This window comes from Microcaecilia unicolor, chromosome 1 (genome assembly GCF_901765095.1).
Source record: "Microcaecilia unicolor chromosome 1, aMicUni1.1, whole genome shotgun sequence".
NCBI classification, from domain to species: domain Eukaryota; kingdom Metazoa; phylum Chordata; class Amphibia; order Gymnophiona; family Siphonopidae; genus Microcaecilia; species Microcaecilia unicolor.
The window spans coordinates 272937117-272950047 of record NC_044031.1 but is presented as its reverse complement, the minus strand read 5'-3'; the positions used below and the strand labels follow the sequence as shown (position 1 = coordinate 272950047).

General features: G+C 45.9%; 1 protein-coding gene and 1 non-coding gene across 5 annotated transcripts in view; both read right to left on the bottom strand.

Annotated features, from left to right (window-relative positions):
• ACAD11 (acyl-CoA dehydrogenase family member 11) overlaps positions 1-12931 on the bottom strand; it is a 305211-nt gene that overhangs the window by 25083 nt on the left and 267197 nt on the right. Inside the window, exons 19-20 of one of the 4 annotated variants that reach the window (XM_030206676.1) lie at positions 10689-10798; positions 823-888 (exon numbers count right to left, since the gene is read on the bottom strand). In XM_030206676.1, the coding sequence (XP_030062536.1) occupies positions 823-888; positions 10689-10798 (176 nt within the window). Of the gene's footprint in view, positions 1-822; positions 889-10688; positions 10803-12931 lie in introns of those variants that run through there. The other 3 variants (XR_003942520.1, XR_003942519.1, XM_030206684.1) reach the window with 3 other exon arrangements.
• LOC115460827 lies at positions 2649-2764 on the bottom strand. The gene has a single exon (XR_003940603.1). It is a non-coding gene; the product is annotated as a U5 spliceosomal RNA (small nuclear RNA).

Below are 12931 nucleotides of genomic sequence, written 5' to 3'. Positions count from 1 at the left end.
ACAGTTGTGGGGAGTGGGTTTTGGGGAGGGGGTTGGGGGGCTCATCACACAAGATAAGGGAGCTATGCACCTGGAAGCAATTTCTGAAGTCCATTGCGGTGCCCCCTAGGGTGCCCAATTGATGTCTTGGCATGTCAGGGGGACCAGTGCACTACGAATGCTGGCTCCTTCCATGACCAAATGGCATGGATTTGGTCGTTTCTGAGATGGGCGCCCTTGGTTTCTATTATCGCCAAAAATCGGGGACGACCATCTCTAAGGTCGACCTAAATTTTGCGATTTGGGTGTCCCCGACCATATTATCGAAACGAAAGATGGACACCCATCTTGTTTCGATAATATGGGTTTCCCCGCCCTTCGCCGGGACGTCCTGCAAGGACGTCCGCAGGAGAACTTGGGTGCCCCTTTTGATTATGCCCCTCCACAGCATCAAAACAAATAGACATGCACAAAATATATAGCATCTTTCAGTAATAAAAACAAAACAATGTATAATCTAATCCTTGAAGGATAAAACGGGAGCAAACTTATGATCATTTGTTACAAACATGCAAATGGTGACATAAACCAAAGATAAGCAGAAAATAAATAGAAAATAAAGAATTAAAAATAAAAACAATCATGGTAAAGATCATTTTATACATCTGTGGAGAACACATTAGTGTATTTGAATATTAAAAATTAAGAATTAAAAATGAGAGTAGCCATACATCTTTTGGTATAGATCAAAGAAATAAAATATTAAAAATTTACATAAATGACATTGTTGTCCAAATGAGTTGTAAGAATGAATGAATAAAAACTTAATAACAAGCGAATTACCTGTATGAGTTGCTACAGTATTTGCAAGGAGACGACAAAGTCTTCTGGGAATATACAGCTAATAAACTATAAAGACAAAATTGAACTAGATGTATCAAATCTTTGTACGCCCAGCAAATTATATGAAAACGCGACTGCACGTTTCAGACACTAAATTGATTCCATCGGGGGTTAACAACAAGGATTATCAGGGTTTCTAATATCGAATAAGTCCCAAATAAGAATAAGTTGCATACGTGAAGCTAATTAGGCTATACCGGATTGACAAGTAACGAGTGCTTGCGAGACTAACACCGTACCTCAGGGTATACACATTTACTAGGTGGAGGGGTAAATGTAGCAGCATAAGCACTCTGTGAGCTTGTTTCTAAGCAAAGAGGAAAGGGGACTCTAGAACTGGGAGGGAGGGGGGACCCTGAAACTCGGAGGGAGGGGGTGACCCTGAAACTCAGAGGGGGGGGGAGAGAGGGAGGGGTGGACCCTGAAACTCGGAGGGAGGGGACGACCCTGGAACGGAGGGAGGGAGGGGACGACCCTGGAACTGGGAGGGAGGGAGGAAGACTATGGAACTCGGAGGGAGGGAGAGGGACGACCCTGGAACTGGGAGGGAGGGGGGTCCCCCGGCACACATTCTCAATCTCACACACACACTCTCTCTCACAGACACACTCACACCCAGTCTCACTCTCTCTCTCTGTCACACACACACACTCGCACATTCACTCTCTCTCTCTCTCACACACACTCTCTCAAACATACACACTCCGAGGAAAACCTTGCTAGCGCCCATTTCATTTCTTCCAGAAACGGGCCTTTTTTTACTAGTACCCTATATTGTTATTTCAATGGAGAAAGTTGGCTGTCTAATTTCACTAAAGGAAAACTGTTAGATCTAAATGTTCATGTTAAGCCCATTGGGAATGACTGTTCAATTGAAAGATCAAACGCTATTCCTCTTGTAAAAAAAGATTGTCAATATCACCCCCTCTCCATTTCGGTATAATTTGTTTGAACACCAAAAATTTGAGGTCCTCGGATGCGCTGGGCGGGGCTAAACAATGGTGCGTCCCTCCTCCAATCAAGGTAGGGGGACCGGCGGGCAGAGAGGAAGGGCCAGGGCAGAGAGGGAGGGCGGGTGGCGGATGGAGTGACAGGTCCATCACACAGGGACCCTTGTCAATGCTGAGGGTTGGGGGGACCTCCAGCCCCCCTGTCACTGGGGGGTGGTTTGCCTTGTTGGGGGGAATGGGGGCCTGCCAGCATGCAAATGCATGCTGAATAGGGCTCACCATTCCTCCCCAATGATCTGCAAACCCTAAAGCCAGCTAGGAGGTGGCGTAGGGTTTGCCGGGGTCAGCAACCCCAATTGCATGCTATTACAGCTAAGAGCCCTCATTGGGGATGAATGTGCACGCTTTTGCTTTTGATCATAAGTTAAGTAGAGGAGTGTAGTAGCCGTGTTAGTCCACTCTTACGGTTATCAATAGAAATCAAACAAAATAAAACATGGAAAAGAAAATAAGATGATACCTTTTTTATTGGACATGTATTAAGTTATGTCCAATAAAAAAGGTATCATCTTATTTTCTTTTCCATGTTTTATTTTGTTTGATTTCTGTTGATGATCATAAGTTAGAAAACCAGTGAACCTGAATTTTTTTTTTTCTCAGGTACTTTTGTTAAAAATTTTAATGTGAAAAAAGAAGTCCATAATTCAATATTAATTTTTCTCATTTAAAATTTTAGTGGTTTATTTTTAATCAATAAAATAAACACTATACAATACAAACCAACTGTTTATTCATCTGTTCTTATGAACCAATAATAGTCCTACCAACGGTAGGACCTTCAAAAATTCAGTGAAACTCATTTATGTTCCTCTCCACGGAAATCTTTAGTAAAAGGCGAAAGATTTATTCGATCTGAAGAGAAACCAGAGATTATAAATTTAATTTGCTTATACTACACATGCCACAAAAACCAAATCCTATAAATATTACAGAGAGTATCATACGCTTAGATGTAAAATGTATACTATTTAACACAGGATTCAACAAGAAACATAATGTCACTGTTCAGTTAAATGACAATCTGAAGAAATCAATTTTATCACCAGAAGTATTCAACAAAAATGCAGTATTTCCACAGCATTATGGGTATGCAAATATAAGCAGCACTGTAATTAACTGACATCACTCGGCCACCCGCTGTCGAGAGCTGAAAAAGCAACACAATCTCTGTCTTTACGACTCCTCACTTCGAAGTAGGAGATCATCTGAAATCTGTTCCTGTAACTGATACTTTTATGTTCTTGTAACTCGCATGTGTCGCATTTCTACCTTGAATTTCCGGGTATGAAAACTTGAGAACGATGGGCATAACGCATGCTCAGACAGTTGTTGCTTTACAGCAGCCATTTTCAAGGGCACTGCACATGCTCAGTAGTTGCATATAGCAAAGAGGAAGGAGGACTGCAGGTAGCGCTTAGTGCTGCGCTACACAGACTCCGGAAGAGGCTGCAGCAGCCCTGTATTTTAATCAGCAGGAAAGCTGTAGGACTAAAACTGGAGAACTTTGCTTAGGTTGCAAGAAAAGTTGTGGACCTTTTCCTTTCTGACTAGTGTTCAATGATTTATTAAGATGCACAATTGTGGTATGTGTTTTTACAAGACATTTCAGTGCTTAATTTTTGTAGAATAAAAGGAAGTGGAACGGTGGATCTTGACGGGAGGGACTCCGGAGGCAGGCAAGGCAGACCAGTGCTTTGTTCTCCAATATCTCCACTCTGTTCAGGCACACCCGGCCCTCTCCCCCTTTTCCCTGCAGGAATTCTGGAAGGGAGGGGCTGGACTCGGAGCAGAACACTTTCTGTAGCTCTACAGTATGGATTTTCAACCACTGTGTCACAAAGCACAGGGAGATGTGTGTCTTGGGAGAATTTCCTGGCACACTAGGAACTCTTGCTGCTTCTGTTTATTTCCCCCTCTACCTTCATGCAAGCACACTCAAAATGTGCAGGCAGATCTGGCTCTGACGCTGATCTCATTCATTGCAAGAAGCATTTTCAGCATGCTCACATGCAGGCAGAGAGGGGGAATAAACAGTGGCTGCAAGAGTTCCTACAAGTTATGCATGTGCAACAATCTTAACTCCAGCACAAGACGACATCACTGCAGACTTTCTACAGAGGTAAGGTGTCCACACTAAAGAGACAGAGAAAAACCTATGTTGGGATGGGGAGTAAGTAAGAAGGAGGAGGCACATGTTAAGGGGAAAGGGGGAAATGGGACTTGATATACCGCCTTTCTGAGGTTTTTGCAACTACATGTAAGCCACATTGAGCCTGCAAATAGGTGGGGGAATGTGGGATACAAATGCAATAAATAATAATAATACATTCAAAGCGGTTTACATATATTCAGGTACTTATTTTATACCAGGGGCAATGGAGGGTTAAGGGGCGGAATAAAGGGAACAGAAGGAGGCATAAATTGCTTGGGGGGAGGGTAATTTGGAATTATGGAAAGGGAAGAAGAAATAGAAATAAAACATGGAAAAGAAAATAACATGATACTTTTTTTATTGGACATTACATACATTTTTTGATTACCTTCCAAAGCTAATCAAAAAATGAATTATTAAGTCATGTCCAATAAAAAAGGTATCATCTTATTTTCTTTTCCATGTTTTATTTTGTTTGATTTCTATTGATAACCTAAAAAAAAGATGAAATGTATAAGAATTATCATTATTAGGACTTTTTATTTTTTTTAATAGTACAGGTGTTTTGGAGCTATTTATAGGGCTGCAGTACTTTGGAGGTTTTTGTGATATTCAAGCCTTCACTTCCTTTAAGATCGTCTGGAGATTTCACAGTAATAGGCATTGATTTTAGAAAGGCCCATAACCTGTCAATTCCATGCCTGTGGCTACGCCCCCTTTTCAACTATGTGACTTAGAATTTATGTGCATCATGTTATAGAATATGCTTAGACTGTTCTGTGTGTAAATTCTAATAGCAATTAGTATCAATAATTCTCCGAGGACAAGCAGGCTGCTTGTTCTCACTGATGGGTGACGTCCACGGCAGCCCCTCCAATCGGAATCTTCACTAGCAAAGGCCTTTGCTAGTCCTCGCGCGCCAATGCGCACCGCGCATGCGCGGCCGTCTTCCTGCCCGAAACCGGCTTGTGCCGGCCAGTCTTCTTTTCTCCGCGCTCGGTACGGTTGTGCTTTACCGTTCGTGCCCCGAAAAGTCGGCCTCGCGCGTCGTTTTTCGACTGTTTTCTGTGAGAAATCCAGAAAGTGTTTGGATTAACCATTTTTGGTTTTTCCTTCCTCTACTTCGAGTACCAGCTCTACACGAGCATACACATGCGGAACAATGTGCGGCAGTTGGCGGGCTTGGTTGATGCGCTCCCCCCTGAGCAAGCCAAGCCTTTTCAGGAGGTGGTCAGGCAGCTGAAGGCGTGCAGAAAATTCCTGGCCAGAGGGGTGTATGACACCTTTGATGTTGCGTCCAGGGCCGCTGCTCAAGGTGTGGTGATGCGCAGGCTCTCATGGCTGCGTGCCTCCGACCTGGAGAATAGAATCCAGCAGCGGATTGCGGACTCGCCTTGCCGTGCGGACAACATTTTTGGAGAGAAAGTCGAGCAGGTGGTAGAGCAGCTCCACCAGCGGGACACCGCATTCGACAAGTTCTCCCGCCGGCAGCCTTCAGCCTCTACCTCTACAGGTAGAAGATTTTTTTGGGGAAGGAAGACTGTTCCCTACTCTTCTGGCAAGCGTAGGTACAATCCTCCTTCTCGACAGCCTGCGGCCCAGGCTGAGCCCCAGCGCGCTCGCTCTCGTCAGCAGCGCGCGCCTCAGCAAGGCCCCTCGGCTCCCCAGCAAAAGCAAGGGACGGGCTTTTGACTGGCTCCAGCAGAGCATAGCCGACATCCAAGTGTCAGTGCCGGGCGACCTGCCAGTCGGAGGGAGGTTGAAAGCTTTTCACCAAAGGTGGCCTCTCATAACCTCCGATCAGTGGGTTCTCCAAATAGTCCGGCAAGGATACACCCTCAATTTGGCCTCAAAACCTCCAAATTGTCCACCGGGAGCTCAGTCCTACAGCTTCCAGCACAAGCAGGTACTTGCAGAGGAACTCTCCGCCCTTCTCAGTGCCAATGCGGTCGAGCCCGTGCCATCCGGGCAGGAAGGGCTGGGATTCTATTCCAGGTACTTCCTTGTGGAAAAGAAAACAGGGGGGATGCGTCCCATCCTAGACCTAAGGGCCCTGAACAAATATCTGGTCAAAGAAAAGTTCAGGATGCTTTCCCTGGGCACCCTCCTTCCCATGATTCAGGAAAACGATTGGCTATGCTCTCTGGACTTGAAGGATGCCTACACACACATCCCGATACTGCCAGCTCACAGACAGTATCTGCGATTTCAGCTGGGCACAAGTCACTTCCAGTACTGTGTGCTACCCTTTGGGCTCGCCTCTGCGCCCAGGGTGTTCACAAAGTGCTTGGCTGTAGTAGCAGCGGCACTTCGCAGGCTGGGGGTGCACGTGTTCCCATATCTCGACGATTGGCTGGTGAAGAACACATCCGAGGCAGGAGCCCTGCAGTCCATGCAGATGACTATTCGCCTCCTGGAGCTACTGGGGTTTGTGGTAAATTATCCAAAGTCCCATCTTCTCCCAGTGCAGAGACTCGAATTCATAGGAGCTCTGCTGGATTCTCGGACGGCTCGCGCCTATCTCCCAGAGGCGAGAGCCAACAACTTGTTGTCCCTCGTCTCGCAGGTGCGAGCGTCCCAGCAGATCACAGCTCGGCAGATGTTGAGATTGCTAGGCCACATGGCCTCCACAGTCCATGTGACTCCCATGGCCCGCCTTCACATGAGATCTGCTCAATGGACCCTAGCTTCCCAGTGGTTCCAGGCTGCTGGGGATCTAGAAGACGTAATCCACCTGTCCACGAGTTTTCTCGAATCCCTGTATTGGTGGACGATTTGGTCCAATTTGACTCTGGGACGTCCTTTCCAAATTCCTCAGCCACAAAAAGTGCTGACCACGGATGCGTCTCTCCTGGGGTGGTGAGCTCATGTCGATGGGCTTCACACCCAAGGAAGCTGGTCCCTCCAGGAACGCGATCTGCAGATCAATCTTCTGGAGTTGCGAGCAATCTGGAACGCTCTGAAGGCTTTCAGAGATCGGCTGTCCCACCAAATTATCCAAATTCAGACAGACAACCAGGTTGCCATGTACTACGTCAACAAGCAGGGGGGCACCGGATCTCGCCCCCTGTGTCAGGAAGCCGTCAGCATGTGGCTCTGGGCTCGCCGTCACGGCATGGTGCTCCAAGCCACATATCTGGCAGGCGTAAACAACAGTCTGGCCGACAGGTTGAGCAGGATTATGCAACCTCACGAGTGGTCGCTCAATTCCCGTGTAGTGCGACAGATCTTCCAGGCGTGGGGCACCCCCTTGGTAGACCTCTTCGCATCTCAAGCCAACCACAAAGTCCCTCAGTTCTGTTCCAGGCTTCAGGCCCACGGCAGACTGGCATCGGATGCCTTCCTCCTGGATTGGGGGGAGGGTCTGCTGTATGCTTATCCTCCCATACCTCTGGTGGGGAAGACTTTGTTGAAACTCAAGCAAGACCGAGGCACCATGATTCTGATTGCTCCTTTTTGGCCGCGTCAGATCTGGTTCCCTCTTCTTCTGGAGTTGTCCTCCGAAGAACCGTGGAGATTGGAGTGTTTTCCGACCCTCATCACGCAGGACGAAGGGGCGCTTCTGCATCCCAGCCTCCGGTCCCTGGCTCTCACGGCCTGGATGTTGAGAGCGTAGACTTTGCCTCTTTGGGTCTGTCAGAGGGTGTCTCCCGTGTTTTGCTTGCTTCCAGGAAAGATTCCACCAAGAGGAGTTACTTCTTTCTGTGGAGGAGGTTTGCCGTCTGGTGTGACAGCAAGGCCCTAGATCCTCGCTCTTGTCCTACACAGACCCTGCTTGAATACCTTCTGCACCTGTCTGAGTCTGGTCTCAAGACCAACTCTGTAAGGGTTCACCTTAGTGCAATCAGTGCATACCATTATCATGTGGAAGGTAAGCCGATCTCAGGACAGCCTTTAGTTGTTCGCTTCATGAGAGGTTTGCTTTTGTCAAAGCCCCCTGTCAAACCTCCTACAGTGTCATGGGATCTCAATGTCGTTCTCACCCAGCTGATGAAACCTCCTTTTGAGCCACTGAACTCCTGCCATCTGAAGTACTTGACCTGGAAGGTCATTTTCTTGGTGGCAGTTACTTCAGCTCGTAGAGTCAGTGAGCTTCAGGCCCTGGTAGCCCAGGCCCCTTACACCAAATTTCATCACAACAGAGTAGTCCTCCGCACTCACCCTAAGTTCTTGCCAAAGGTTGTGTCGGAGTTCCATCTGAACCAGTCAATTGTCTTGCCAACATTCTTTCCCCGTCCTCATTCCTGCCCTGCTGAACGTCAGCTGCACACATTGGACTGCAAGAGTGCATTGGCCTTCTATCTGGAGCGGACACAGCCCAACAGACAGTCCGCCCAATTGTTTGTTTCTTTTGATCCCAATAGGAGGGGAGTGGCTGTGGGGAAACGCCATATCCAATTGGCTAGCAGATTGCATTTCCTTCACTTACGCCCAGGCTAGGCTGGCTCTTGAGGGTCATGTCACGGCTCATAATGTTAGAGCCATGGCAGCGTCGGTAGCCCACTTGAAGTCAGCCACCATTGAAGAGATCTGCAAAGCTGCGACGTGGTCATCTGTCCACACATTCACATCTCATTACTGCCTACAGCAGGATACCCGACGCGACAGTCGATTCAGGCAGTCAGTTCTTCAGAATCTGTTTGGGCTTTAGGATCCAACTCCACCCCCCGAGGGCCCTGTTTGTTCTGTTCCAGGCTACACTCTCAGTTAGTTGGTAAATTTTTTAGGTCAATCTCAGTTATGTCCTCGCCGTTGCGAGGCCCAATTGACCATGGTTGTTGTTTTGAGTGAGCCTGGGGGCTAGGGATACCCCATCAGTGAGAACAAGCAGCCTGCTTGTCCTCGGAGAAAGCGAATGCTACATACCTGTAGAAGGTATTCTCCGAGGACAGCAGGCTGATTGTTCTCACAAACCCGCCCGCCTCCCCTTTGGAGTTGTGTCTTCCCTTGTCTCTGTTTTGCTACATATAAGACTGGCCGGCACAAGCCGGTTTCGGGCGGGAAGACGGCCGCGCATGCGCGGTGCGCATTGGCGCGCGAGGACTAGCAAAGGCGTTTGCTAGTGAAGATTCCGATTGGAGGGGCTGCCGTGGACGTCACCCATCAGTGAGAACAATCAGCCTGCTGTCCTCGGAGAATACCTTCTACAGGTATGTAGCATTCGCTTTGCTTGTTAATTGGCAATTATTGGCGCTGATTGGCTTAAGTAATTGTTGCTCATACAAATCCAGAATACAACTGGATTTGCGTTTGCAACTTAGGCTGCGCTATATAGAATCCAGGGGGAGATGTTGGTCTTGCCCATGGTCCTCCCCTTTGAACACTCCCTTGTATTTTTACATGCTAATTGTAAGTGCTACTATTCTATAAATGTTATATAATGAGGGGGAACAGCAAAACAAAAAGTACCAGGAGCCTTCAAAAATGAGGGGGTACATCAGCAGGTTCAATTTTATCCATGTTTATTCATACTTTCAGAAAAGGTAGCAGAATGGTGAGGCAAGACTTCCTTTGATTTAATCCATGTTGACTTTGTCCCATTAAACTATGATTATTTATGTGTTCAGTAATTTTGTTCTTTATAACAATTTTTTACTGTTTTACCCAGCACTGATATCAGGCTCACCTCTTACTTCTGGGAGTAACAAGAAAATTGACTTTGCTATTTCCAGGTAACCTAGGCTGGAGACTTACTGGGCATGATGGTCCACTAGTCTGACCCCATAAGGCATTTTTTTTTATCTTTGTATGTCCTGAGAGACCAAGTTTTCTCATTCAGCCATTGTTAAACATGCCAAGTAAACAGTAAATCATAAGAGGAAGTGTGATAAATTTTACTGAAAATTGTCTTGTCTGGAACAGTCCCTGAACCAGTGCATCATTCGCTCTTTGGCCATATTCAACCCCAGACCAAAGACTCACTCACCTTTGTGAGGCTGTTTTTACATCTTGTCCATTTCTCTATTCTAGACCCTCTTGTTTGCCTTGACTAGATAGTTAGCTCTATGGAGCAGGCACTGTCTCTCGTACACGTGTCTGTACAGTGCAGCATATGTCTGGAAGCACTTTAGAAATGATAAGTATGTAGCAGTAGTATAGTTACAAAGTCCACTGGTACAGTACTCAAAAAGAAAATACAACCATCTTTTCACTTTGAGCAGTCTAGGAAAAAGCACCTACGCAGATTTACACCTGATTTTTCTATGGGTGGTATTTAGCTTTAAAACACATGGATATTTACATTTCTGCTGTACATGTTTCTATCCCCCCCCCCCTTTTACTTTTGGCCAAAGTACAAGAGTACACTGTTTCCCTGCACATATTTCACTATGGGAAAGGGCGTGCAATTTTAAGACAGCCAAATTGCCCTTGGAAATGGCTGTTGGAAATTGCCTTCCTTCTTTGACAGAATGTCTGTCTGCCCTATAAAATCTATTTTATTGCACACTCAGAAACGGGTGTACGAATATTTCTAAAGCAGACAGTTTAGGGTGGGAATATCTCTCAAATTATCTGTCTGGTAAGGGATAGAGAGTTAGATGAATATTCAGCATGTAGAATCTGACTACAAGGTTATTTGATCATTTTTACCCTGTAATCATATCCCATTTCTGAGTGCTGCTTCATGCAATTAGTTTACTCACATCAGTGCTAAAGGGAAGTCCTGAGAAAATCCTGCAGCTCCACAGACTTGAAGTGCATAATCAACCACTTTACAGGCCATCCTTGGTGCAACAACTTTGATCATGGCAATCTGTAGGATAAACAAATACTGTAAGAAGCACTCATAAGAATCTCCTCCCCTCCCCTCCAGAAACTAGCCACTGTGCTCTTCACTAGCCTCAGCACCACCTTCAGCTTGTACAGCAGAGGGCAAACTTGGAAAATGAACCAGGATACGGCTCTACAACTGAACCACTGGGTTGGCCTGCACTTTAAAAAGGTAATTTGGCTGTGAAGGCACATAGGCATACAAATTGCGCCTGTTTTATAATTGCACCTGTGTGCCTTTAAAAATGCAAAAGGACCCACGTGGAGCCAATGCTGTAAGTAATGAACATGGAAATTACTGCCATGTTGAAACAAACAGTAATTCGCAGCTCATTGCAAAATATCACACTTTCTGTCAGTGCCTGAGTAATGACTTGTTTAGGCACTGACAGGAAGGGTCAGTAAGAACCATGTCAGCTAAAAGAAGCAGCTTTATTGAAGCAACTTAGAAGGCCTGACAGGAAGAGTGACCATTAAAAAGAAAATAAAAACCCAAACAGCTTGCCAGCTGTTTGCATTGGCACCTATCTCTGCCTCCACTCTTCCAGCCAACCCCCCCTCCCTCCCCGCTTAAACAGATACTTCCCTGGTGTCTAGTGGCACCCCCCTCCCTTCCAACTTGAAAAAAAGACCTGGTGTCTAGTGGCATCCTCTCTCCCTCCCTTCCCTGGAAAAATAAAAATCCCTTATATGGTAGACTGACCTCACCTGGTGCATCTGATGCACTGTGTGGGGTTGGGTGCCGCAATTTTCAAAGACTGCTATGCCAAGGCAAGAGTGAGGGGGCATTGCTCCTGCTTCTTTCAGTTATGTGGGTCTGTGAGCCTAGTGGAGGGGCACTAGATGCTAGAGAGGTTTTAGAAAGTCAGGTCAGGTGCTACTAGACACCAGGGCTTCTGAAAGGAGGACACTAGAAGGGAGGAGGTGTCACTAGACACCAGGGCTTTTTTTTTTTAAGTTGAGTGGAAAGAAAGGGGGTTGGTCACATCAGGGTTTAATTGAGGGATGGGAGGGTGCTGCTAGACACCATGGAGTTTCTTTTAGTTTGTGGTGGGGAGGGAGTTGGAGTCAATGCAGACCATGGGGGTTCTCTATGCCACCTCAGACCTGGCATTAGTTTTCTGGCATTCTGCCCCCTCAGTGGAAAGCAATACACAGCCCTGCATTGCTGCAGGGGAACCAATAGGTTCTTTAACATACAATTTAATATGGTGTGTGTTGACCTTCAGGACAGGTGAGTAAACTTCAGCACAGAAATCATTTTTGCATACAATGGCCATTAAGTAGCAGGTAAACTGATGGTTATCCAGGCATTGCAGCCTGTGGTAGCTTTCTACATCGGCCCCAAAGTTATATCTGTTCCACTTAACTATGCACAGTAATTTTTATTGTGTTTGCCCCCCCCCCCCCCCCCCCCCACTCATTTTAAAATATTGGCACCTGTGTTTAAAGATATTTTAGCCAAGAAAGAAAATGTGCTTAGAAAACAGGACTTTCATATAACTGAAATGGTAATTACTTACCTCTCACTGTTGTGTTTGGGACCTAACACCCTAATAGAGACATGGTAGTGTTATGTAGTTAGTTAATTACATGCTGAGTCAAAGACGCCACTAGGTGGCACTGAGGTTGCTAGAAGCAACTACTTTAGCTCTCTTGATAGAGTAACAAAAAAACAGAAAACTCCCAATAGAATGTGGGTGGATTATCTGATTCTAGTAAGATGCCTTCTTAAGAGTGGAAATAATTGCATCATAAAAAAATATATAGCTAATTAATCCCATTATTGCTGGTTAAGGGAAATGTTTGTTGCAACTCTCATCCAATAAAATTACCAGCATGGTACAAAAGATAAAAACTGAATAGTTTTCATACTCCCCATGCAGCTAGCAATGCTATAGGACTGTACGCTTCTTTTTTAAAATTAAAGTTCAATAAAATTAACACAAAAAGTTATTCAAACTGATAGTACAAACCACAAATAAAAAATGATGAACAAGAGCAAAATCTAACAAAACCCACCGTTTACTATCCCCCCTCAATCCCTCTTGTTCCTCCCCCCCCCCGCCCAAAAGAGTAAGCACTCATCAATTATCTCTATAACTTCAGGTGGTGT